Genomic DNA, 27,030 nt, shown 5'->3' with positions numbered 1-27,030 from the left:
AACGAACTAGATATTGCAGATTGCCATGGTGAATACGGGAGTCAAGGATCTTGGAGACTTCGAAGTGTTCTTCCCCCCCCACCATGATGGGTTGCGCAGGCGGTGGGTCCGGATGCCACCGTGGAGAAGCAACATGGGGTTTGAGGAGGCTTATGTGGAAAACAGGATGCACACGCCTCAAGGATTTGGGGAGAGCCAGTTCCACTGTGACAGGGTTTATGACCCGAGTAATGGGGAAAGGGCCAATGAATTTGGCGCTGAGCTTATGGCACGGTTGGGTGGAACGGAGATTTTTGGTGGAAAGGTAAACCAAAGCACCCACTTGCAGATCACCCCCGGGGGAGCGATGTTTGTCAGCTTGCGCTTTGTATTTACGTTTGGCCCGGTCGAGGTTGCTAACGAGCCAGGGCCAAGTGGTACGGAGGGCGTGTGCCCAGGAGGCAATGTCGGGGTTCCCCTCCCCCTCTACATCATCTGTAGGAGCGATGGGACTGAAATCTTGTCCATACACAGCAAAAAACGGGCTAAAACCTGTGGATTGATGCATGGCATTATTGTAGGCATATTCTGCTAAAGGTAACAGTTCCACCCAGTTATCCTGGTGGTAGTTAACATAACAACGCAAATAACATTCAAGTACAGCATTGACACGTTCAGTTTGACCATCAGTTTGAGGATGGTATGCACTAGACAATCCCTGTTCCACCCCCACCAACTTGAGGAAAGCTTTCCAAAACTTAGAAACGAAACCACTTCCGCGGTCACAAATTATTTTACGCGGAAACGAATGTAAACGAAAGATATGCGTCACGAAGAGGCGGGCCAGTTTCTGAGCAGAGGGGATCCCTGCGCATGGAATCAAATGTATTTGCTTAGAAAACAAATCAGTAACAACCCACAACACAGTTTTACCCCCACTGAGAGGGAGATCAGTCATGAAGTCCATAGCAATCACTTCCCAAGGTCTGCTGGGCGTTTCAAGAGGTTGTAGCAGTCCCGGGGGTTTGCCCTGCGATCGTTTCGCAGCGGCACAAACGGGACAGCTGCGGATGAAGGAGTCAATGTCGGAACACATTCCCCCCCACCAGAACTGTCTGCGCAATAAGTGAAGGGTCTTCAGAAACCCAAAGTGCCCAGCTGTTTTGGCTCCATGAGCTAAATGTAAAACGTCCTTCCGGAGAGCTTTGGGTACATACAATTTTGAGTCTTTGTACCAGGACCCCCCTTGTTCCAAAACACCAGGAGGTAGGGTATGAGCGGAACGTTCTAAAAGGCACTGGTCCCGAAGGACAGTTAAAAAGGATTCGGAGATGGGGATTTTGGAGGGAGCCCCCCCGTCGGTCATGGAGATCTGAGAAACAGATATAGGGCTAGTGCTTACGTGCGGCGGCGCGCAGACTGCAGGCGGCTGAGCGGTCGGAGGGGTAGGAGGGGCGGGAACTCCGGTCTGTTGCGGTGGCGGCTGGGCAGCCGGTTGGGCTGGCGGAGCTTGCGAGTTAGGGAAGGTGTGCTGATGCTGGGATCGGGTTTGCACAGCCAGCATAGGTAGGGCCCCACGTTGCATAGGGGTGAACAGAGAGTTGGTGGGTCTTTCGAGTTTTACCGGATATTGTGGTAAACGGGAGAGGGCATCCGCGAGAACGTTCTGCTTCCCAGGGACGTGCTTCAGGGTGAAACGGAACTGAGCAAAGAACTCCGCCCACCGTTGTTGTTTCGCCGATAGCTTATGGGACCCCGTGAGGGCAGCTAGATTTTTGTGATCGGTCCAAACTTCAAAGGGTACTTTAGACCCTTCCAAGAATTGCCGCCATAAAGTCAGTGCATGATGAACTGCAGAGGCCTCTTTCTCCCAGATGGGCCAGTTTAGTTGAGCGTGCGCAAATTTTTTTGAAAAGTAAGCGCAAGGGTGAAGAAGACCGTCCGGTCCTTGCTGGAGGAGAGCCCCTCCCATGGCTACATCGGAAGCATCGACTTGCACAATGAACATTTGATTTGGGTCTGGGTGCCGTAGCACCGGCTCCGAAGTGAAGAGGCGTTTGAGGGCCAGAAAGGCGGCTTGGCATTGCTCAGTCCATAGGATTTTTGCGGAGGGCAAGGCAGCCGAGCTTACTTTTCCCTTAGTTTTCAGCAGGTCCGTAATGGGTAGAGCCACTTGGGCGAAGTTAGGGATGAATCCCCGATAGAAGTTTGCAAATCCCAGAAATTGCTGTACTTGCTTACGGTTGGTGGGGGGAGTCCAATCGAGGACGGCTTGGACTTTGGCGGGGTCCATGCGAAGACCTTGGTGGGAGATGATGTATCCCAAAAACGTGAGTTTGCTTTGGTGAAATTCACACTTAGCTAGTTTAGCGAACAGTTGATGGTTACGCAGGCGTTGTAGAACTTCCCTGACCAGAGTCACATGCTCGTCCACAGTTTTCGAATAAATGAGAATGTCATCTAAGTAGACCACCACCCCACGATATAGAAGGTCATGTAGGATTTCATTGATGAGTTGCATGAAGACCCCCGGGGCCCCTTTTAATCCGAATGGCATTACAAGGAATTCATACATTCCGAAACAGCTAGAGAAGGCAGTGAGGTGTTCATCTCCTTCGCGGATACGGACTCGGTAGTAGGCTTCCACCAAGTCTAATTTAGAGAACACACGGCCTTCCTGTAATTGTCCCAAAATATCCGATATTAATGGGATAGGATAGGCGTTGGTCTGGGTAACCGCATTGAGCTTTCTGAAGTCAATGCACAGGCGAAGGTCGCCCTCTTTTTTCCGGACGAAAAACGCGGGGGCCGAGTTTGGGGCATTCGAAGGGCGAATGAACCCTCTGGCGAGGTTTTTGTCCAAAAAGTCCCGGAGGACAGTGCGCTCGGAAGCGCTCATAGGGTAAATCTTACTTTTGGTTAATGTGCAGTCCTTTACTACTTCAATCGCACAGTCTGAGGCCCGGTGGGGGGGTAAGGCATCACATTCCCTAAGGTCGAAGACATCTTCAAAGTCCCGGTATACAGCGGGTAGAGCCGGTGGTACTGGGGCAGTAGAGGTTAATGCTGGAACGGGCGGAAATGGCAGAGCAAAGTTTTGCCGATGCTGGTCGCAGGTGGGACTAGCGAAAGAGATAGTGTTTGTTTCCCAATCAATACTGGGACTATGTCCTTTAATCCAGTTAATTCCCAAGACCACTTCAAATCGGATAGGGGCTATAGTGAAGTCTATTTGTTCCCAGTGGGAACCAATTCCCATTGCCACCCCTATGGTGCGGTGATCAACTGGACCCCCCTGGAATTGGCTCCCGTCCATTTGAGCAAATTGGACGGGGGCGGGTAAAGCCTCTGAGTCGGCTCTGAGTGCAGCAAACGTGGCTTCGCTTATGAGAGTGCGACAGCAACCGGAGTCAATTAGTGCTTTGACGGGGATTTGTGGACCTCCGTTAAGTTGTTGTAAAACTGCATCCACGTAGACGGTGGAGTCCACTTCTTTGATTTTGGTAGGAGCATTCGGTTTGATAGGAAGATCCTGAGAGGTCTGTGGAGATGCTCCATTCACCACAGACCGGAGCCGTTTTTTGACAAGTCGAGGGGAGATTCCAGGTTTAAGGCTGGAGAAATCCAAGGGTTTTCCTCATCCGAAGAGGGAAAGCTGTCCCCCAATGGGGCACTTGTAATCCGAGACCCGGCGGGGTCGTTGGAAGCAGGCAGGGAGGCTGGGTCCCCGGCATGGAGTGCAGAGGGTGTGGGCCTTCCCGGAGCTGCGCTGCGGGTGGCCGCGGTGCCTCTGCGTGGTGGACGACCTCGGGCGCGGGTTGTCGTGCTGGGACGAAATAATTCCTGGCGGCGTGGGCAAACGGCTGCAAAGTGGCCCATTTCTCCGCATGTAAGACAGGCACCCCTCTGAAATCGGGCTTCACGTTCCTGGAGCGGACGTGGGGGATTTCGTGGGACGAGCAGTGGTGCCTTGGGTTGAGGCTTTTGGGTGCCCTTCTCCTTGTGCTTTTGACGGACGAGAGAAATAAAGCGGCGGCGGCTTTCCACTTCCTCGGCTAATAGGATCCAGCCTTCGAGGGTATCGGGATCGCCCCGCATGTAAGACCAGTTCAGAATGTCAGGATGCAAGGCTTCCCTGAAATGATGGATTAGGGTGGTCTCGGGCCAACCTACAATTTTACTTGCCAGTCGCTGAAATTCATCGGCAAATTCCCGAACTGTAGCAGAGCCTTGTTTTAATTGTAAGAGTTCCGTTTTGGCTCTTTCCCCCAGGAAGGGGTCCTCAAACCTCCTTCTCAGGGCAGTCATGAAGTTGTTGAGGGAACGAATCGCACGAGAGCGGGTGTCAAACTGGAGGACCATCCAGTCAGCCGCTTTGCCTGTCAGGAGGGAAGCTACGTACCGCACCCGGCTATCTTCCGTGGGGAAAAGTTGACCTTGTTCTCGCATATAACTGTCCACTTGATGCAAGAAACAAGGCAAAGTCTCAAGAGATCCGTCATACGTAGTCCTCAATTTGAGTTGCTTCCAAGGGCCGGGCGCGGGTTGACCCGGTTGCACGGGTGGTCCGGGCGGAGGAGCAACAGGAGCTCCAGGAGGCAAGGGTGGAGCAGGCACATTAGCAGGTGGTTGCACGGGTGGTCCGGGCGGAGGAGCAACAGGAGCTCCAGGAGGTAAGGGTGGAGCAGGCACATTAGCGGGTGGTTGTACGGGTACCCCCTGACCCGGTATCGGAACGGGCTGTCTCTGAGCTATCAGGGTTTGTTGTAATTGCCTGTTCTCTTGAAGCATAAGTTCCATTACTTCCTGGAGTTGATCAACACGGTCGGAGAGCTCCCGATTCTGGGCTCGTAAAAGATGAACCTCCTCACTTGGGCCACCAGTAAGATGAGGCTTACTGGTTCGGAAGCTCGTGGCCCATTGAGAGCTATCCCCATATAAATCCTCGTCTTCAGACTCATCTGAGTCTCGACGTCGGTCCGCCAAACTGCGTGCGCGTTGGGTCGCACGCGACGGGACAAACGCCGGGGAAAAAGTTAGACCTGATAGTCCCAGTACATAGTCCTTGGGGCGCGTGTCCACGTTCGCCTGATTCCTAATCCTTGCTGCAGCCGCCCTGGCTGCTTCCGCCGCCTCTCTCTCTCTTGCGACCCTAGCCGCTTCGGCGGCTTGCTGATCCGCAAGAACTTTGGCGTTCTCAAGTCTTAGGGCAGTCTCTGCCGTAATGCGCGGCAAAAGTTCTGTCTCGAGGAGCAAGAGTATGGGGTCAGGTTCCCCGCCCAGCAGAGGTTGTACTCGAACCGCCAGTGCGGATGCCTCGGCTCCAAACGTCGGGGTCAAAACTTGAGCCAAGGTGGCTACCGGGGTGTCCTTTGTACATTCCACAAGGAGAAGAGCGGTGCTAATAGCGACTCGCTTGGCCTCAGCCTGGCAGCTGGCCGCATCCGGGATCAGGGAAAAACCCTCCGGCGGGGCTCCCGCCATGGTAGAAAGAGTTTGTCGAGAAATAAGATTATCCAAAAGTCCAGTTAATATTTGTAAATCCTCAGTCGCCAATCGGGCATCGTCCAGTAATTGATCCAAGTCCTGAAGATCTAAACGAGCATCAGTATCCTCCGATGTTAACATCCAGAGACGTCCTGTAAGAGATTGCCACTGCGCCTGTACCAGTCCCCTCAAGCGGCAAACCTCTCGGGTCGTCCGGAAAAGTTCAGCGATTAAGTCTTGTAACAGAGTAGGGTCCTCTGAGAAGGGCTCCAGGGTAGTAGATCACCTGGAGAGCTGCACAGCTCCCATCCAAGTGGCAGGCGAACCCCCCTGGGCTCCAGCCTGGCTAGGAGAACGGTGAAGATGAGGGATAGCTGTCATAATGTCAGCCCTTGGCCCACAGAACCAGAAATCACCACAAAGTCATATAGAGTCCAAACAGATGGCTTTTACTGATCAAATAGGCATACAGTGCAAACGAATAAAATGACAGCTATGAGAGGCTCACTAGCTGGGAGATATTATAAGGCAGGAAAGGCGGGAGATTACACGCATGAATACAGTTTCCCAGGAGCTGAGTTCCCAGGCCTAGGTATGCGACCTTGGGGGGCAGACAATACAGCACAGAGACAGAGGCAATAACGAAACCGAGATAGCAGCCTGACAGGGGGGAAATCTCCTTTGTTGCTCCTTTGCCTGCCATAAGCAGTGTTTCTTATAGTTAACCAAGACATTTCTGTACATTTCTAGAAGGTTCTTAGAAGTCAAGGAAGGAAAGCAAGCATTATTTAGCTTGGAAATCTCTATATTAAACTGCACTACAAGGAGCTGTATGATTGCATATTCTCATAACAGAGAATTGTTTGCTTATCTGTGGGAGAACCCTAACAATAGGTGGCATCTTCCATCTTCCACAGTATTGTTCCAGTCTTCCTTCTCTCTGTCTCCCCCACCAAACATTACAATGATTTCTCTATTTTTTGTCTTGTAGTACCATTGCTGTGAGGTAGACCATAGCCAGCAATAAAACAGACAAGATCTTATTTCTGTTCTCAATCGGGTTGCAAACCCATTATTGGCAACCGGTAGGAGATCATTTGGGGTGGGGGGAGACTTACCTTTTCAACATTGCACAAACACCATGACATCACTTCTGGTGTGTCACTGAAGTGACTTCACGGTGTCTGCACTGCACTCAAGCATTCACCCAAAACTCTATGGTTCAGCCATAGAGTTTTGGGTGAATACTAGAGCATTATCCAACATGATGTCACTTCCGGGTCATGCTGGAAGTGACATCCTGGCATCAACATAACGTTAATGGCCCCCTCCCATTTTCCCCAGCATTGGGGTTGCAAACCTCCAGGTGGTGGCTCCTGCTATTACAAGTGATCTCTAGCCGATAGAGATCAGTTCCTCTGGAGAAAATGGCCGCTTTGGCAATTGGACTCTATGACATTTAAGTCCCTCCCCTCCCCAAACCCCACCCTCCTTAGTTTCTGCCCCCAAAACCTCCCGCTGGTGGCGAAGAGGGACCTGGCAACCCTACCCAGCATTTCTCCCCAACAGTGCCGGTGCAGGGCAGGAGATCTTTCTCGTCCTCAAATGGTCGATCTTTCAAGATTCTAAACTATTTTGTGGGTATTCTTCATGGCAAAACAAAAGACTGCTATGACTCCACATATGTAGCCAGGGAAAGAGGACCCGAGACATTATTTATTATACTACCCATTCTGTGGAGACCTAAGAACCAGTTTCCTGTCTAAGTTGTTAAAGCTCTTTCCTGAATTTTCAGATTTTGTTAAAGTTTGTTTCCTGCCATAAGACTATAAATAAATGTTTCCTGTAGAGCATCTTTATTTGCTGTTGCAGCACATATACTCAGTATAAATTTCTTCAGTCTATTGTAATGGTGATCATCTGATTTGACTGTTATGCTTTAAACTAGTAGTTAGATTTCTCTTCCCCTTTCCATTCTTATGTCCAAATGGCATATATAAATATTTTATTTGTACTTTGTAATATATGATTGAGTCCTTTTTTATTGCTGTGACATATGGTTATAAACAATAAATTTAAGGTTGAACTTAAGAAATACTATAAAATGTAGACACATAATATGAGGTTCCTGTGTCTTTCCACAAGCATAGTCTAATACTGCAGAGAGAGATCTCTAGATAAGTGCAAAACTGTTTGAAGCTGCCATTTCTGGCAGAACTTGAAAGTTTTTGCCATAATGTTTTCGTGCATGAAAAGAAACAGTTTAAATACCTTCACTGGTAAGTCTGGATAATCCTGGGGAAATGCATTGTTTTACTTCAGTTGGATTAAATATTTCAAAGGTTAGGTGTAACTAGAATAATATAAATTAATATTCGATAAGATCATTTGAGGGCGGTATTGTGACTGTAAGAGGTTTTCAGCCATCACCTCAAAAAGCTTTGTCAATCAGACTAGTTTTAAGTCTGGCACAAAGAACATGCATTTCAAAAATAGGGATGCAACGAGTAATCACCAGTTACTCTGATCTCAACATGGTGGTTTGGTAGGGTGGGATTTCTCTCCAAAGCCTCTTAACACAGCTGCTGGTGAAACATCAGGAAAGAAAATACCAAGACCACGGTCACACAGCCCGGATAACCTACAAGAACCGATGAACTCTGACCGTGAAAGCCTTCGACAATACCTCTTAACAAAGTTTGCATAGCAATAACTTTTCCCAGTCCCCTTCATTATCGTTGTTTCCCCTGCCTGCCGGCTGTATGGGTACTAAAAAAAAGGATGGCTTTTCAACATAAAGGTTATCGGTTAAAAGAAGTGGTATCTCGCGAGCTTAATCTTAATGTTACCTCATTAACAAGATATTTACAAATGCCTTTATTATATCCTTGAAAGCAATTAATAAAAATACTGCCATCTGAACTTCCTAGTCTGAAAACTGAAAGCTAGAATCTTTATTCGTGTTACAGAGGATAATGAGGTTAGATGAGACAATGCGGCCATCAATATGCTTTTTCATTTGTGATGTTATCATTACAGCACCAAAACGTCCCTTTGTTCTTTTTCTAGGAAATTATTAATATGACATGTCAAATGAAGTGAGTTCAAAGGTCTGCGTTTACATAATTTAATTATAGGAGAAGTAGGGTATTAGGAAATGAATGTAATTAGAGGGCTGTGTTATGTTAATATTCCATGCATCTTAACTTCGTCTTTCCAAGCACTGAGATTTCCCAATACTTAAGCCGCTTAAGTGTTTTTACACCTCTTCCTTCTGACACCTGTAAATCCCAACAATATCCATACTAGAGACTATTGAAAAGAATCTGAACTGGGAGGCTGTGGTTTGGATCCAAAGAGCTAGGCTTATCAAGGAGGCTTTTTTAAAACTCAGGTCATTTATGCATGGGAGTTTTACCTGAGGTTCGTTACTCGTTGGATGCACACCTTCCTGTTGGGAATCTATGCACCAATAGTCTCCAAGCTCAAATTAAGTCCCTATCCTTTAAATGCTGCTTTGTAATTGGCTTACTTTGTAGAGCTTACTGTGAGAGAAAATTCTACCCCCCCCAAACTCAATTGCTGCATTAAAAAGCATTTTAAGAACAAAAAACAAAAAACAGCAATCTGAAAGGGGGTGGGGAGAAATCCAAACCTTGGTTTTAAAAAGTCTTTTTTCTGCTCAGAAAGAGCTCCAAGGAAGCAGGAAGTATTTGAATCCCTGCCTCTGGACATACTGCTTTGTAATTGGCTGTGAGAGAAAGCAACCTTCTGTATCCCATTCTTTGCTTTATGCACAGAGATTTCACCAGGGCTGAGCTCAGGGGAGCGGAGCACAGAAATTTCACCAGGTTAACAGAGGAATGGGAAGGTCCAGGATTTGTGAGGGCTGGCTGTGAGGTCATCTCTAATGGACAGAAAAGTCATGCACAACTCCAAGGAACCATCGAGACAGAATGGGGGCCAACGTGAGTGAAAGTACCCATGCATAAACGACCTCAGAGGAACTGCTCACTCCTTTTTCTTTGAACAAGTGACCCTCCCATTCTGCTTTCCAAATGGTTCAGTTTGCTATACACTACAAGGGGTTGGTGCCAGAGGCTAGAGAAACATTAGCCGAGAGCCCTCTCAGGCTGACTGTACTAGCTTCACAGTTCTTTGGAACCTGCTTTAAAATACTGAATTGTCGCAAGCAAACACAAGTCAGGATTATTGTTCTTCATGCCCCAAGTTGTTTCAGCTGTTAACACTTCCCGTTATTTTTAGGCAGAAAAAAATACATCTACAGACTCTGAGGGCCCTATCTGAAGTCCAGAAAATGACACCCCGTGAAAGAATGAGGCTGCGGAAGTTGAACATTGCTGATGAGAAAGCAAATAAACTGAAGTAAGATGCAGGGTGTTATATTATTATTTTTTCTCCTGAGACCAGTCTACTGATTTTAGCTATCACGTCTTCCCCTCCTAAATATCCAGTAGCTGAAGAGACTGAAGTGTTTTTCTTACAGGGACAGGCACCAGGCCTGTGTAGTTTCTAGGGTTGCCAACCTCCAGGTACTAGCTGGAGATCTTCTAGTACAACAGATCTCCAGCCGATAGAGATCAGTTCACCTGGAGAAAATGGCCGCTTTGGCAACTGGACTCTCTGGCATTGAAGTCCCTCCCCTTCCCAAACCCTGCCCCCCTCAGGCTCCGCCCCAAAAATCTCCAGGTATTTCCCAACCCGGTGCTGGCAACCCTAGTAGCTTCCCTGTTGCTGCTGTAGCTGCCAATACAGCACAGTGGCGACAGGTCTTCCCCAAGGCATATTTCCCTACCCCAGTCCCCCAGTTGTGGCCATTTCCTGCACCTTCAGGGGTAGAGAAAAGAAGAAAAACCTTGTACATAGAGGCATTTGGTTTCATGTATGTGCCTGTACACACCATTGGGCAATGCTTTATCTTGACCTGGATTATAGAGAAATTTGGTTGATTTAACAACTACCATCTGGAAAGTTGTCTCCGATGGTCCTAATTACTTATAACAACTATGATAGCCATTTTATGTAAAAGTTTTCATATCAGGATGTTCAGTGCTTTGGCCAGGCATGTTGTAATTTTAACGAATACGTTGTCTGGTGTGTATTGTACAAATGTAAACCACGGAGCAAGGCCTTGCTGCCCAAACCTGTTTGGGTTACATGTATTTTATATTACTAATAACTGTACCTGGTGATAAGAAAGATACTTGTAATTGTGTGACATCCCCATTTGTATAAGCGTAATTTTACAAAAAGTTTTAAATGGATTTTTATGCACAGTTTTTAATATTTACAGTTTGATTAAAGATTTTGTGTATAATTTTAGCTTTTTGGGGGGGTTGACCTTGATATTTCTACAAGGTTTTTCTTCTTTTTTCAACCTCTTTAGTTACCTAGTTTGTTTTGGGTTGAAATCCCCCCCTTTTTTTGATTAATTTCCTTTGCCACCACAGGGCTTTTTCATTTTTTCAAAGAAATTGGTAACTGACTATCATTACAGCAATATAACTCTGCAACAGTGCATGTAACAGGTTCTCTGAATTCCCAGCTTTTGTTTTTTTTTAAAGAAAGACAACCCTCTAGCTCCTTTCACTGTGCCTTTCCCCTTATGTCTCCACAATAGAAGGGGCTAGAGACTTTTCTAAAAATGAAAGCTGGAAATTCATAGAACCTGATACACAAATCATTACACCATTATGGAGGTACTCAGTTACCAATTTGAAAAAAGCCCTCCAATGGCCTAAACAGAGGGAATGACTGCTGCAGGGACAAAAGGACCAAGAAAATCCAAACTTCCCCACCCACATGGCAGCCATCCAGGCTTTCCTGTGATCTTTCCCAAAATGTTGATGTGTGTGTGTGTAAAGTGCCATCAAGTCGCAGCTGACTTATGGTGACCCCTTTTTGGAGTTTTCATGGTAAGAGACTAACAGAGGTGGTTTTGCTAGTGCCTTCCTCTGCATAGCAACCCTGGTATTCCTTGGTGGTCTCCCATCCAAATATTAACCAGGGCTGACCCTGCTTAGCTTCTGAGATCTGACAAGATCAGGCTAGCCTGGGCCATCCATGTCAGGGGAAAATGTTGATACCAAGCTGGTTTTGGACAAATCAGATAAGAAAACAGTAAAACTCTAGGAAGTAGTAGTAGAAGAAGAGTTGGTTTTTACATGCAAACTTTCTCTACTTTTAAGGAGAATCAAACCAGCTTACAATCTCCTTCCTTTCCCCACAACAGACACCTTGTGAGGTAGGTGAGGCTGAGAGAGCTTGAAGAGAACTGTGACTAACCCAAGGTCGCTCAGCTGGCTTCATGTGGAGAAGTGGGGAAACCAACCCGGTTCTCCAGATTAGAGTGTGCTGCTCAAGTGGAGAAGTGGGGAATCAAACACAGTTCTCCAGATTAGAGTCCACCACTCCTAACCACTACACCAGTACATGAACATAGCAGAATGTTGGAAGGAAGCAGGAAAAAACTGCTCAGGGACAAATGTGATTGCATTTTGTTGGAAGTTTGGCTTTTGCAGACGGCAGTGTATAAATGGAATAAATAAATAATAAATATTTATAGATTGCCTTTTAACTAAAAAGTCCTGGACAGTTTACAACAAAATAAAATGCAATAAATAAAAAGCCCATAAAATATAATGAAATTTGATTAAATACATTAAAGATCAATGGAAATTGATTTCCCAGTAGTGCCACATGATTTGTATTGATTTAATTTGAAGGCCTTCTGGAAATGGCAGGCCTTCAAATTTATCTAGAAGATCTCAAGGGAAGTAGGTGTTTTTTTCTCCTGAGGGGAGGGAGTTACAAAGATGGCAGGCAACAGCCAAAAAAGTTCTCCCCTGGGTTTTCACCAGCCAAACGTGTGCTTTTGGTTACCTAAATAAGGTATATTGTTACTTTCCTTTCCTTATTCAGCACTTTAAAATAAATTGATGGTTCAGGAAACAGCAATTTATTTATTATGCTTTGTTCCCACTCCAGGGACTCAAAACGCACAAAAATGAAAATGAAACGCACAAAACAAAATGTACTTTCAATAAGACATACAACCTAACAGATTCCCATACAACCTTAAAGCAAGTGGCTGGTGGTGCTTCTGTTGCTATGGGTCACATAGCTGGAGGCTAAAAGCCAAAGGGCCTTGAGCCCTTTGTTAGTGTCCCTGGCCACTTTCAGGCTTTAAATTATCTGCAGAAAGACAGCGACAAATGTTCAGCTGCCTAGGCCTTATATTGCTGCTTTAAACTTTCAAATTTTCTTCCTCTCTCACGTATAAAATACAACATTACGTACAATCACAATACATTTAAAAGCCTCCAACCAACCAACACACATGAACACACATGAAGCTGCCTTATATTGAATCAGACCCTTGGTCCATCAGTCAGAATTGTCTACTCAGGCTGGCAGCAGCTCTCCATGGTCTCAGGCAGGAGCAGTGTATAAATAAAAACGATAAAATCAGTAAGGTTGCCAGGTCCTTCTTCATCACCAGCAGAAATTTTGGGGGGCTGAGCCTGAGGAGGGCAGGGTTTGGGGGAGGGGAGGGACTTCAATGCCATAGAGTCCAATTGTCAAAGCAGCCATTTTCTCCAGGTGAACTGATCTCTATCGGCTGGAGATCAGTTGTAATAGCAGGAGATCTCCGTCTATTACCCGGAGGTTGGCAACCCTAAAAATCAGTCTGTCTCATCAGAAAGGAAACAGGAAAAATAGTCACCAGATTAAAAACAAAACAGTGAAGCCAACGTGAAACCTAAGCAAAATAATCAATTAAAAACAAGGAACAGTAAAGACGAATTAAAAGTCATCCTGTAAGATCTTTCTGGAGTGAAAACCTCTTTAAACTTGAATGCCTTGAAGTAGTGGTGCAAAGCCGAACATAAGAAAAGCTATGCTGGATCAGACCAAGGCCCATCAGGTCCAGCAGTCTGTTCACACAGGGGCCAACCAGGTCCGGAGGGAGGGAATTCCATAATCAGGGAAGGGTGTGTGTGCTGAAAAGGCTCCTCATGCCCCCCTTAACTTGAGATAAGGCAGGTTCCCACTCCCATCAATGCCATTGATCTCGAGGCAGTCAAGCAGTAGAGATTTTAAATGCCCCTGAAATGGCAGCATGATAAGGTGCTACAGTCGAAAATTCAAGGCAAGTGTAGGAAGAAGGTAGCATTTATTTCTCATACCAGTACTTGTCATTGCTTGAATGACAGGTACTAAAAGTCACTTGCAGTTTCATTCTCCCGTTATCATTTGTAATGCAACGGTCTGTAATCTTTTCAGACAGCTGGCTGAAGAAAAATACCAAGAAAATCTCAAACGAATGCAGGAGCTCAGATCCCGCAACTTTCACCAAGTGAATATAGATGTTCTTCATGTAAGGATGGATACTGTTCTTTGCTTCACTTTTCTAAAACCTAGCTAGTTTATTTACAGTATTTCTTATCTTTTATAGCCTTCCTTAGAAAGAGGATATCTGACCCCCCAAAATTACAAAACAACCAGTATTCCATGGGTTAGGAGTGGACTAGATCAGCTGGATATCAACTGTAACCCCCCACAAAACTTAAAGCATTTCAAGCAGAAGATTCAATCTAGTACACTACAGAAAGCTTAAATTTTACCATCTTTTTTTGCCGTTAAGTCACAGCCGACTTTGGTGACCCCATAGGATTTTCAGGGCAAGAGATGTTCAGAGGTGGTTTGTTGTTGCCTGCCTCAGCATCACAACCCTGGTATTGTTTGGTGGTCTCACATCCAAATATTGACCAGGGATGACCCTGCTTAACTTCCAAGATCTGATGATATCGGGCTATCCAAGTCAGTAGCTTTTAGAGTGGAAAACTTGTCATAAGAAAGGCCATGCTGGATCAGACGAAGTTCCACCAAGTCCAGCAGTCTCTTCACACAGTGGCCAACCAGGTGCCTCTAGGAAGCCCCCAAACACAAAACGACTGCAGCAGCATTGTCCTGCCTGTGTTCCAAAGCTAAGATAATAGGCATGCTCCTCTGATCCTGGAGAGGATACGTATGCATCATGGCTAGTATCCATTTTGACTAGTAGCCATGAATAGCCCGCTCCTCCATGAACATGTCCACTCTCCTCTTAAAGCCTTCCAAGTTGACAGCCATCAACACATCCTAAGGCAGGGAGTTTCACAATTTAACTACAAGTACTACAGCCAGAAATAGGATCGGATCACTTATGAATGTTTCCTGCTACATGCAAACAGAACTTTATCTTTAGAGAGGAGCCCCCACAGGTTGTCCGCCCCGTGATGCTGAGGTCAGTATATGTAGGAAGAAAGCTCTCCTCCCTTCTTTTTGTAAAGTAGAACTTCAGGACTTACATAAACTAAGGCATACCCTGGTGAGGCAAGCTATCCTGAGGGCAATAGTTTTGAAAAACAAGGAATAAATAATGCTTGCACGACTAAGGGCATGAAAATCACAGGCAAGGAAGTTTGAATAATATCCTCTCTATTTTGAAAATGAATAATTTGGAGAATCAGACAGAGTGTAGCTCTTATACTAGTAAGTAATCCTATGTGCGAGCCTGATTTCAAAGTATAAGAAGTTCTGTGGGCAACTCTAATGTACTTGTGTCCTCAGCAACCTTTTAATACTATTGTCTTAACTCCATTTTCAGGTGTTCTAGTTGATCCTATGAACTTATGGTTGAGAATGAATTGTTGAATATATATCTAAGAACCTAATCACAGAGCCAGAGAATACTGAGAATATCCAAGCCAAACTCCGTTCCAAGTTGTTTCTGAACCACTGCATTCGTCAGTTTTATGGGACATAGCCAAATTGACTACATTTAAATATCGGACAGTGGAGCTTGATTTGCTTATTTGTTAACAAGACTATCTGAATGTCCTAAATAGGTTGTATTAATGCGCTTTCTTGAAGACAAATTCACGGAGGCTTAATGAGTCACCAAAAGCGATTGGTTCAATTATATTGCTCTCATTGATTGCAGAAATGATGATGGTGGTTTTCATTAAGTCAGTCGGTGTTTTTGCCAAAGGCACTGGATGGTTTGCCACTATGCATGTTCAAGCTAAGTTTTGAAATAAAATAATTCTTTGGAAACCATTCTTAGAAAATCCCTGCTGTTGTCCCAGGCAGGATGTCTGCTACATTGTTACCACATTATGGACTGCTAAACTCTTGCTTTATTACTTCAAATAAGGAATCTGATCAACGGATTGCAGAGCATCTGATTACATCTCAACCAGTGACTTCATTGGACTACCTATCTATAGGATGTAATAAACCAATGGACAGTGAAACACCAGGCAGACTCTGCATGTCTGATCCAATGGAGCATGGTAAGAATGCAATACAATTAGAAAAAAAAGCATTGCATAAATCTTTCGAAGGTAGAACAGTGAAGAGAAAGGAGCAATTTCACCCCCTTCCATTTCCCCACTATACCCACCTGATCGAGTGCAATATGCAAATCCCTCAACCCCAGTAATATACTTTCCTTGGATCAGAAATGGCTCAGGTGGGATGAGGAGCGATGATTCCCAAGATCCTGGTGCCTGTTGATCACATGATCTAATCTGAGGGCATTCATTTCTATAGTACAGCTGTCAGGAAACGTTTAAAAAGCAGCTTTTGCAAGGTTAAAATCAGATTGAATGGGAGAGCTCCCGTATCAGTATTGCTCTTCCAGGTATGGGAATTGAATCCTGTGTCCTGTGTCCTGTAATGATCAGATACTCATTGGATGTGGAAGTGATGTACTTCCAGAGTCTTTGTTTACTGCTTTGTCACCAGAATGATCCGGATGTTCCACCTAAAGCCAGGATCCTTGCATTCTTTTATTTATGCTACCTTGATAATTTGATTGAAAGGTGAGGTGTGATCAATAAATAATTATGTTTATATGCCAGAACTTCGCTTTAGCCAGCATGGTGTAGTGGTTAAGAGTAGTGGTTTGGAGCAGCAGAGTCTGATTTGGAGAACCGGGTTTGATTCCCCACTCCTCCACATGAGTGGCAGAGGCTAATCTGGTGAACTGGATTTGTTTCCCCACTCCTCCACATGAAGCCAGCTGGGTGACCTTGGGCTAGTCACACTCTCTGAGCCCCACTTACCTCACAGGGTGTGCCTGTTATAAGGAGGGGAAGGGAAGGTGATTGTAAGCCGGTTTGATTCTTCCTTAAGCGGCAGAGAAAGTCGGCATATAAAAACCAACTCTTCCTCCTCTTCTTCCTCCTCCTCCCAAAGGAGGAGGTTGTGATGTGGGTGAGCCTTTATAAAACAGTCAAAATACAAAAGTTAAAAATGTAAATGGTCCACCTATGCAATGTGTTCTTTTAGTGAAGGGGCATGCTGTAGTATCCTCACTAGTGGTTGTGAGACTTCTCGTCCCGACAATATTTCAATAATTCCCGGCACTCAGCAGTTATTCAGCAGTAACCAGTAGTTTATTGTAATTCCAAGGAGCATTCAGAAAATCTCATAGCTCTGGTACCAGCACAAAGACTCTAATGACCAATACATTGGCTCCGGTTATAGCTGGCACAAGATCCCATCCCCCTCATGTCCAGGTGGTTACTCTTTTCTCAGAGGCCTTCAGTGTTATCTGTGCCCCTCAAGGTCACTTTTCTGCATTGCTGTGTAAATTCTTAGAAACCTCCCCTACACACACAGGGCTCCATTTTCTCAACTCCCTCCTGGTATTTAGGCTACATGTCAAGCAACCCAACCTTTTGATCTGGTTACCAAAACAAATAAATTACTATATACATCATGGCAGGCATTGACACCAAACAATCCTGACAGTGGGCCATCTTTATTCTATATTGATGTTCTTACTATGTTTCTGTACTATTTCTTTTCACTGTTCAAAGTGGTTTACGATAAAACAAGCAAACAAAATCCCACCAGAAACCCAACATATTAAAACGTTGACTCAGTTAAACACCGTTTAAACCAAGTGAGGAAAAAGCCTGCCTAAACCATGCAGCTTTCTGCTACCACCTACGCTGGGTTAGAGAAGAGGTGTCTCTTACTTTTAACACATATCTCATTCCACCATAGAACATCATTAGATCTGATGAAGCCACCTTCAGTTCATGCCTGCTAGGGTTTCTGAACAAAATCAGCGCTTAAAAAAAAAAAAGATGGAGCGTGGTTTTAGGGATTAGGGTGGCTGATTTAAATCCAGATGGTTCCATTTCCGCTGACTGCATCTCTTTTTGGTTGAAGATAGTTTGTTTTGAAATGATTAACTGTGATTTCCACGTTGTGTTTATAGCTTTGCAATGCTTCCGCCCCCTATTTTAATATAAACTGCCTTGAACTTGTGCAACATAGCTGAACAAACAGAATAAATCCCTTTATTTTGATGCTGTGATACTTGATCCACGTGAGGAACTATTAGTCTTCAGCTCCTGTGAAAGCCAGGCATCTGTGTCCTAAGAGGCTAAGCAGCTGCCTCTGAGAAAGCAGTGGCATAGTTACAAGGATAAATGAGTAGCTAAAATGCTTCCCCATCAGGACAGAAAAGTGCTTGATTCTGGAAAGTGCAATGATAGCTCTGCTCTGTTTCTAACCGCCAGCACAAAGACGAATGGAGTGCTATACAGCCATGAGTGATTCAGAGATTCAGGTCTTTGAATACATTAGCCATCAGGTGTGAGGCTGGGGTTGCCAACCTCCAGGTGGGGCCCAGAGTCTCCCTCTCCCATAATACTAGAACACAGGGTCATCTGCTGAAGTTGGAGCGTGAGAGATTCAAAACAGATAAAAGGAAGTATTTCTCCACACAATGCATAGTTAAATTGTGGAACTCCCTGCCCCCAAATGTGGTGATGGCTGCCAACTTGGAAGGCTTTAAGAGGGGAGTGGACATGTTCATGGAGGAGAGGGTTATTCATGGCTACTAGTCAAAATGGATACTGGTCATGATGCATACCTATTCTCTCCAGGATTAGAGGAGCATGCCTATTATCTTAGGTGCTGTGGAACACAGGCAGGATAATGCTGCTGCAGTCGTCTTGTTTGGGGGCTTCCTAGAGGCACCTGGTTGGCCACTGTGTGAACAGACTGCTGGACTTGATGGGCCTTGGTCTGATCCAGCAGGGCTTTTCTTATGTTCTTAGAGTCCTCTTGGAATTACAATTTATTTCCAGACTACAGAGATCAGTTCCCCAGAGAGTATGGCAGCTTCAGAGGGTGAACACTCTGGTATCAAATCTTCACTGAACTCTCTCCTTTTCCCAAAAGCCTCCCAGGCACCACCCCCAAATCTTCAGGAATTTCCGTAGCCAGAGTTGGCAATCCCAGTCCAGGGGGGCTGGTGTGATCCAGAGGTGCGGGGAATAAGAGCTCACTGGGGCAATAGGCAGACCCACCCGGTCATGCCTGCCCTGCCCAGCCTCACCATGGCGAGGGATGAGATGCCCCCCAGCCGAGCCTTGCTGCACCTTTCTGGCCTCATCTTGCCTGGTGAGGGGGGCCACCCAGTGTTACCCCACCTGGCTGGCCAGCTTGCTCAGGAGAACTGCCCAAGCAGGCTCTCTCTCTCTCTCCCTTGGGGCAGGGCTGGGATGGAGTCATAGTGGGATGGGGGTGGAGGGCGAGGCCCCTTTGCAGGGCTTCCCTCCAATCTCCCTTCCTTTGTTTGCCCTTCCCAGTTTGCTGTCTGATTACTGTGAATGGGTCTGTCACTTGTAGTTTTTGCTTGAAGTGACACTTGATGGGAATCCCAGCCTTCGACAAGTGAATGTTAATGTTAGGAGTCGAAGGTCATTTATGCATGGGAGTTTTACCTGAGGATCATTGCTGGCTGGACTGACACTTTCCTGTTGGGAATCTCTGCACCAGCAGTCTCCAAGCTTAAATCAAGTCCCGCCCCTTTAAATTCTGCTTTGTAATTGACTTACTTGTAGTGCTTATTGTGAGAGAAACCAACCCCCCCAAAAAAACCAATTGGCACACAAAAAAGCATTTTAAGAACAACAACAACAAAAACGGAGCAATCTGAAAGTGTGCGGGGGAGAAATCCAAGCCTCGGTTTTAAAAAGCCTTTCTTGTGCTCAGAAAGAGCTCCCAGGAAGCAGAAAGTATTTCAATCCCCGCCTCTGCTTTGTAATTGGCTGTGAGCAAAACTAGGCTTGTGTGCTCCGCACTTTACCTTATGTATGGGGATTTCACCCAGGCTTTGCTCGGGGAAGATGGAAGAGTCGGGTTAACAGAGGAATGGGAAGACCCAGAGGGCTGGCAGCGAGATCATCTCTAATGGAGGGAAAACAGATGCATAACTCCAAGGAACAACTGAGACAGACTGAAAGTACCCATGCCTAAATGACCATATATTTTTTCCAGAATGGTCATTTCACCTGGAGGGTAGGAACTGAGAGATGGATTTGGTAGATTGCGCATGTGCAGGAGAGCAGTTTGAAATAGAGAGAGGTTGACAGGGAAAGCCGTGAGTTGGCCAAATGTGAAGCATCTTGGAGTTCAGGGCCTGTTTTCGGATACTAATTGTGGGGTAGCAGTTTGGTGCCATGTAGAAGTGTCTTGTTGACTCCACTTATGTTCTGTTTTTATATTTGTAAACAAAGCAAATATTACGAAAATGCCTTCAGTCTCCAGTGCTCCCATGGGAATTACTTCCTAGGGAACTACACCTGGGCTGCCCTGGAACATTTCACTGCTTGGAGAAGTACTGAATACATGCAGATACTAATGGACACATAATATTAAGCGGTAAATGGGGGAGGAGGGGTTTTAAAATGCACTGGAATCAGTGTTTGGAAGCAGAAGATTTTGTGTGACATTTTCAGTCAAGCCTCATCAACGTGTTCTTTCACAGTATCAGGAGAGAGAAATCTGTGTGGGAGGAAACCACAGTCTAGAAAATAGGACCAGGCAAGAGAGACAAAATTTGAAAGTCAGGGACCTAAATGAAAAAAACAAAAACAGAATGGAACTTGTGAGTGGGTAGAATGGCAGGGCCGGAGCTTGCAAGAGTCGAATAAAAACAGCAGGCATACAGCAGGAGGGAACTGATTGCGCTTTCACGTCTATTTTTACCAAATTACGATGTATTAGACCTGACAAGTTTCCAGTATTACTCTTATCTCCTTTTAATGCTGTATTTGAAAGCTCTGCTGTATGCTTTGGAGACCAGCACTCAGGGATCTTAAAATTCCTTGCTCAGGCATTCAAATGTCAAGGTGATCAGAGCTTCATACACAGGGAATGAATGAGCAATTCAGAGTACTAATATTCCGGTTTATCACATTGCATTCCAGTCCAGTATTGTTTTATTATTCTTTTTTTATTATTCTTACTCTCAATAAGAACACACCCAGCTGATCCTAACCAGAGTTATACCCCTTTAAAGCAATTGATTTCAATGGACTAAGATCGTATAACTCTGCTTAGGATCCCACAAGATCTGCTCCCGAATCTCTCAGCAGGCCAGCTAGCTCCACCTCAGTTTGAGCTTGAATGTTGGGGAAGTTTTTATTACAATGAAGCACACCAGTCTTCGGTGGCCAGCTGATTTCTTGGTATTAAGTTTAAGTCGTTAAGGTACAATAATGATTCCTGGCTTTAACTATTATGTTCATCCTACCCAAGAATTATGGTGTCGATTCTTGCTTGTAATATTAACCCTGGTTGAGGGCTAAGATACTCAAGACCAATCTTAAAATTGAATCTAGGCCAAAAAAAAACAGAAAAAATAAATGGCGATGATTAGCATGACTTGGTGATATAGGGATGGTGTGGATGGTAGAAACACCTGTTACAAGCATACCTCAGAGATATTGCAGGTTCGGTTCCAGACCACTGCAATAAAGCGAGTCACACAACTTTTTTGGTTTCTCAGTGCATAAGAAAGTTACGTTTACACTATACTGTGGTCTATTAAGTGTGCAATAGCATTATGTCTTTAAAAAATGTACTGTGATAATAATGAAAAAAGAGCAAGAGTCCAGTGGCACCTTAAAGAGTGACAAGATTTCTGGCAGGAGTATGAGCTTTCATGAGTCACAGCTCACTTCTTCAGATACAGCTAGAATATGAGTCCATCTATCCTTAAGTAGAGAAGAGTGAATTAAACGCCCAATGTCAAAAGCAACTAAATGACATTCGCAGGCGTGATTGGATTAGGTGTGATATGCTGAGGGGTAGTAGGTATGGAGAATAATGAAAAAGTTTGAAATATGGTGAGAATTACCAAACATGATACAGAGACACAAAGTGAGCTCATGCTGTTGGAAAAATGGCGCTCATAGACTTGCTCAAATACAAAATATCTGTGAAGTGCAATAAAGTGAAGCACAAATAAAAAGAGGCATGCCTGTACTGATAGCATTCAGCCTAATTTTGTCACTCATTGGTGCAGCCTTGGGGTGCTCTAGGATCCCTTGCTGTGCCTGGGAAATAATAGTGCCAGGGTACGTCAGGAGCTTATTTACATTCACCTGTTGCCAATGGTAACCGGAGCAGAAAATACCCGCATAGGTGGTCAAAACTCAAGAACGGCTTTACATTCCAGGGGCCATCTAATCCATCTTGTTCCCAGACATTTGCAGCATTTCTGGAAGGATCTCAAAATAGTGTGATGAGGATAACCATTGTTGTTTGTCCCCAGAACTTAATAATTACAGCTGCAGTTGAATGACAGTTCTGGTCACCACATCTAAAAAAGGATATTGCAGAGCTTGAGAAGGTGCAGAAAAGAGCGACCAAAATGATCAGGGGGCTACAGCAACTGCCCTACGAGGAGCGGTTAAAACGCTTAGGGCTGTTTAGCTTGGAAAGAAGGTAGCTGAGGGGAGATATGATAGAGGTCTATAAAATTATGCATGGTATGGAGAGAGTGGACAGGGACAAGCTTTTCTCCTTCTTTCATAATACCAGAATGCAGGGTCATCTGCTGAAGTTGGAGGGTGAGAGATTCAAAACATATAAAAGGAATTATTTCTTCACACAACACATAGTTAAATTGTGGAATTCCCTGCCCCAGGATGTGGTGATGGCTGCCAATTTGGAAGGCTTTAAGAGGGGAGTGGACATGTTCATGGAGGAGAGGGCTATCCATGGCTACTAGTCAAAATGAATACTAGTCATGATGCATACCTATACTCTCTAGTATCAGAGGATCATGCCTATTATATTAGGTGCTGTGGAACACAGGCAGGATGCTGCTGCAGTCGTATTGTTTGTGGATTTCCTAGAGGCACCTGGTTGGCCACTGTGTGAACAGACTGCTGGACTTGATGGACCTTGGTCTGATCCAGCATGGCTTTTCTTATGTTCATATGACCAGGGCTGGCAGGGATTTATCTACCCTTACAATACATATTTAAAAGTTTCTTACCAAATGAACCGTTCTTCTGCCAAAGTTATCGAATGTCACATTTGTCACACATTTTTTGAACAGTCTTACTATTCTTTCAGACTCAGTGGCAACCCCGGGGATTTCCCCTCAAAGAATCTTTGTTTTCTGTCCTCCCTTAGTGTGAATCACTCCTTTTTTAATGGAGTTAGCTAAGGGGGTGATTGTAATTGCCTTCATGGGCAATATGTTATGAAGCGGAGATAGCATACAATCACCCCTGCCCCCTCATATTAATACTGAAGAAATAATTTGTCATAGCTGTAGATTAATATATGCTAATGTGAATTTGAATATTCACAAACATGAGAGCAAGTTTATATTAGGTGAGGATGATTTCATCTTTTCCTTCATCATCCAGATGAGTTATGGAGATTTATTCTGTTCACGTAAGAATGGAGAGAACTGCTGAACAATCTGAGGCTCCTGAGACTGAATCTGAGGCAAAGCATGACTGCAAAACCCAACTGTTCAGCTATCTATTGCTAAGCAAGAGTGCTTTGTGACTGCCAGCTCACCTTGACGTGCTGTCATTTCTTTTCTGTTCACTTCAGTAGCTTTTGAGTGCTTACTTTACACAAAGCCAGAATTCTAGCTCAGCAAAGAGCTCAGAACTCACTTTAAAGAGAGCCAGATGAGCTTTTAGCTTGTGGGAAGGATCTTGACAAATTCCATCGCAGATGTATTGGTAACAAGCACAAGATAATAAAGCGACTGAGTTGAGAAAAGTGATTTTCTTTCAGCAATGGCTGCCATGCTCAGGGAATGTCCTATTTTTGGGTGGGTGGGGGGAACCTGAAGGACTTAATTACTGAAAATCCAAAGCAGGGTTCTGCTGAACATCTTGCTTTTACTCTTTGGGGAAGCAGTTTAGTAAGGATAACACTGAGGTATGGGCCCCTGCATGCATTTACTGCATTTTGTCTCTTTGTAAGTCCATGTTCTGCATTGTTTATAGGCAGTTTTCTGTTCACATTGTTTCCTAATTCTGTAATCCTAGTTCTATTGTAGCCTTCACCAATTGCTTTATGGTGTCTGATTGCATCGTTTTATATTCTGTAATGCTCCTTGAGTCTCTGCAAGAAAGGCAACCTATAAGTAAAGTAGATAGATAAATAAATAAATATGCATTCTCAAGCCAAAATGCTGCTAGAAAGATACCCTTTCACTAAAGAGCTGCCTATACAGATTTATGGTAGTCTGAAAAATGTGATACTTCCTGGTGCTCCGCTGTGGCTCAGTGGAAGAGCCTCCATTTTGCATGCAGAAGGTCCTGGGTTCAATCTCTGGTGTCTCCACTTAAAAGGACCAGGATGTAGGTGACCTGAAAGACCTCTACCTGAGATCCTGGAGACCTGCTGCCAGTCATACAAGGCTGATGGTGATAGGGCTGGATCCTACTAGCTTTACAACTGGTGGGAGGAAGGACCCCTTTTGACCACTGAAAATGCTATGCCGGGAATTATGGGACCTGTGTGAACAAATGGCACATAGGGCAGGGCAGGAACTGCAGTGATGGGGAGGATTGGGAGAGATCAAGCAGAAAAGCTGAAAGGACCCAGCCCCTCATCTTTATCTTCAAGGTGAGCGAAGTGGAATCTAGCTCTATGTTTTAGTGGGAGTGGAAAATGGAAAGGAGTATATTACTATCACACTAATTATATGTGGTACTCAGATTAATACCAGCTTTTTAAAAAATTCCATAGAATATAATTTTTGGAATCATCAAACTGTATCTGTTTAATCATTTCAGTTTTCAGAAAATGACTCATCTAAATTATAAACTGGATTTTGTGATGAAAGTTTAAAACCATGGTCGCTTATATTTTGCTTGGTGTATTGGGTTATATTCATAACAATTTCATAGTTGAATAGACATAGTAAACAAGAGAGAGACAATTAAAAATACATTTATGAATCTGCACATGCAAGTACAGATAGGCTATCTAAATTTTAATAGAAATATGAAAATCTTAGCTACTGGGAATCTGTGATCATAAGGTCGTGTTACATAATAGGATTCTTAGTCTGAGAGCAAATACTTTTTTGTGTATTCCATAAATGTATATGAATAACTGAACTGTTTAAATATGTGAACCTTTTCAACCAGTTGTGATAGGAATCATGAAGTAGGTAGGAGATAGAGCAATCCTCAAAGGGGGGGGCAGAATACCTTTAGGAGCTGGCGTGACCAGTGCGCCGGCATTAGTACTACTTGCACTGGCTGAACTGGCAGCAACACCGGCACAGGGCCGTGGCGCAGCCGCGCCATATTCACGCACCAGCAGAGCCTCGCCAGCAGCGTTGCTCTGGTGCAATGGCTTGCGTCGGTACCAAAAGAGGTGTTCCTGGGGGTGGGGCTAACTTTAGTCAGCTCCCTAAGCCCTCTCGCCCCAGGAACACCCCCTTTTGCAGGCACGAACTTATGCCTGCAAAAACCATGGCACAGCCCCATGTAACTCAATGGGGCAGTTACATGGGGTTTGGGGGGGAAATCCATTTTCCTCTTCTGCACCAAGCCGCTCAGGAGGTGGTGCGACTGCGCCATCCCTGAGCCCGCCGTAACTACCCCCTCCTTCAGGATTGCCCTGAAAGAGATCCTTTTCTTAGACCTACTGCACTGTAGTTGAAACTTTACCTGGATTTTAACTTGTAACATTTGCTTCATGACTATACTGCATTTTCTAACATGTAATATAGCCAGAGATCTATTTGTAGGTGCCTTTTTAATGTAAAACTACCCACTAAAGAATTCTACTTTTGCCAACTGCTCTGCTTACTACTTTGATCTCTACTTTGGACTCACCACATTGGACTAGCCACATTTATGATGGAAAAGCCGTTTTATGATTCATCTTTTTGTCCATATCATAAGTTCTCCATGAAACCATACTGCCTCTATAAAGTCAGGCATCTAAAAGCACAGGGGGCAGTGTTGAAGAGCCTGTGTGTGTTAAGTGCCGTCAAGTCGCTTCTGACTCATGGCAACCCTATAAATCAATGTCCTCCAAAACATCCTATCTTTAACAGCCTTGCTCAGGTCTTGCAAATTGAGGGCTGGGCTTCCTTTATAGAGTCAATCCATCTCTTGTTGGGTCTTCCTCTTTTCCCACTGCCTTCAATTTATCCTAGCATGACTGTCCTTTCCAGTAGCTCCTGTCTTCTCATAACATGACCAAAGTACAATAGCCTTAATATTGTAGAAGGCCTTACTTTAGTCATTTTAGCTTCTAGGGTCAGTTCAGGCTTGATTTGATCTATAACCCACTGATTTTTTTTTATTTTTATTTTTTGCAGTCCAGGGTATCCATAACACTCTCCTCCAACACCACATTTCAACGGAATCTACTTTCTTCCTATCGGCTTTCTTCAATGTCCAGCTTTCACACCCATACATAGTAATAGGGAATATGATGGCATGAATTAACTTGATTTTGGTTGCCAGTGACACATGTTGAAGAGCCTAGGAAACATGTATTTCCAAGTAATTACCCAAATGACCATGGTTTGACAACCATTCTTGGCATTTAATTTTCCAAAATCTCCCTTTGAAGTGAAACATTTGACAATTATATATTCTATAATCCCTACAAGGTCTCACAGTTGGGAAATCATTTTAGAATATCAAATGAAAGCTAGTTTCAAAGATACTCCCATGTCATCTTACCATAGGATCTTTGTGAATACTGGTTGGGTCATCCTCTAGAAAGTGATAGGGCTATTCGATGCTTAGTTCTAGGATCTGTTTGTAAATTAAGAACTTCCTATTTAAGATATCACAATCCCTCCTGTTCCTGGGGAATTTCTCATGCCCATCAGACATGAGTGGTTGCTTTTTGCTTGAAAATCATAGTTACTGTCCCGCATTGAGTATTTGAAATATCCTGGGAGTTCTCTCATACCTGAAGAATCATCTAGACTTGCCAATTTTGATAAGGTTTGCCCATAAGTTTGTAGAGGCTTTTATAAGTATAGTTGGCTTTCATAAATGCACTTGCCTCCTCTAACAATTTTTTTGGAATTCTGCCAAGGTGCTTGCCAGATCATTGGTTTTCATTTAATATCTCTTCTTTTCAGCGTTCAAAAAGTTTCATCTCTCACCTTTGTCAGTTGTTAACCTTCAGTCACTCCAGTTAAACTCTCAGTCCCACTTTGTATTCTGT

General features: G+C 44.5%; 1 protein-coding gene across 1 annotated transcript in view; it reads left to right on the top strand.

Moving 5' to 3' along the window:
* The window catches only part of NEK11 (NIMA related kinase 11), a 119,366-nt gene that overhangs the window by 40,324 nt on the left and 52,012 nt on the right, over positions 1–27,030 (top strand). The window contains exons 9-11 of the mRNA XM_056857067.1: positions 9,733–9,852; positions 13,774–13,867; positions 15,689–15,827. Of these exons, the coding sequence (XP_056713045.1) occupies positions 9,733–9,852; positions 13,774–13,867; positions 15,689–15,827 (353 nt within the window). The remainder of the gene's footprint in view (positions 1–9,732; positions 9,853–13,773; positions 13,868–15,688; positions 15,828–27,030) is intronic.

This window comes from Euleptes europaea, chromosome 11, assembly GCF_029931775.1.
Source record: "Euleptes europaea isolate rEulEur1 chromosome 11, rEulEur1.hap1, whole genome shotgun sequence".
Classification (NCBI taxonomy): domain Eukaryota; kingdom Metazoa; phylum Chordata; class Lepidosauria; order Squamata; family Sphaerodactylidae; genus Euleptes; species Euleptes europaea.
Note: the sequence above shows the minus strand (reverse complement) of the source record. Positions and strands in the feature narration are given on the sequence as shown.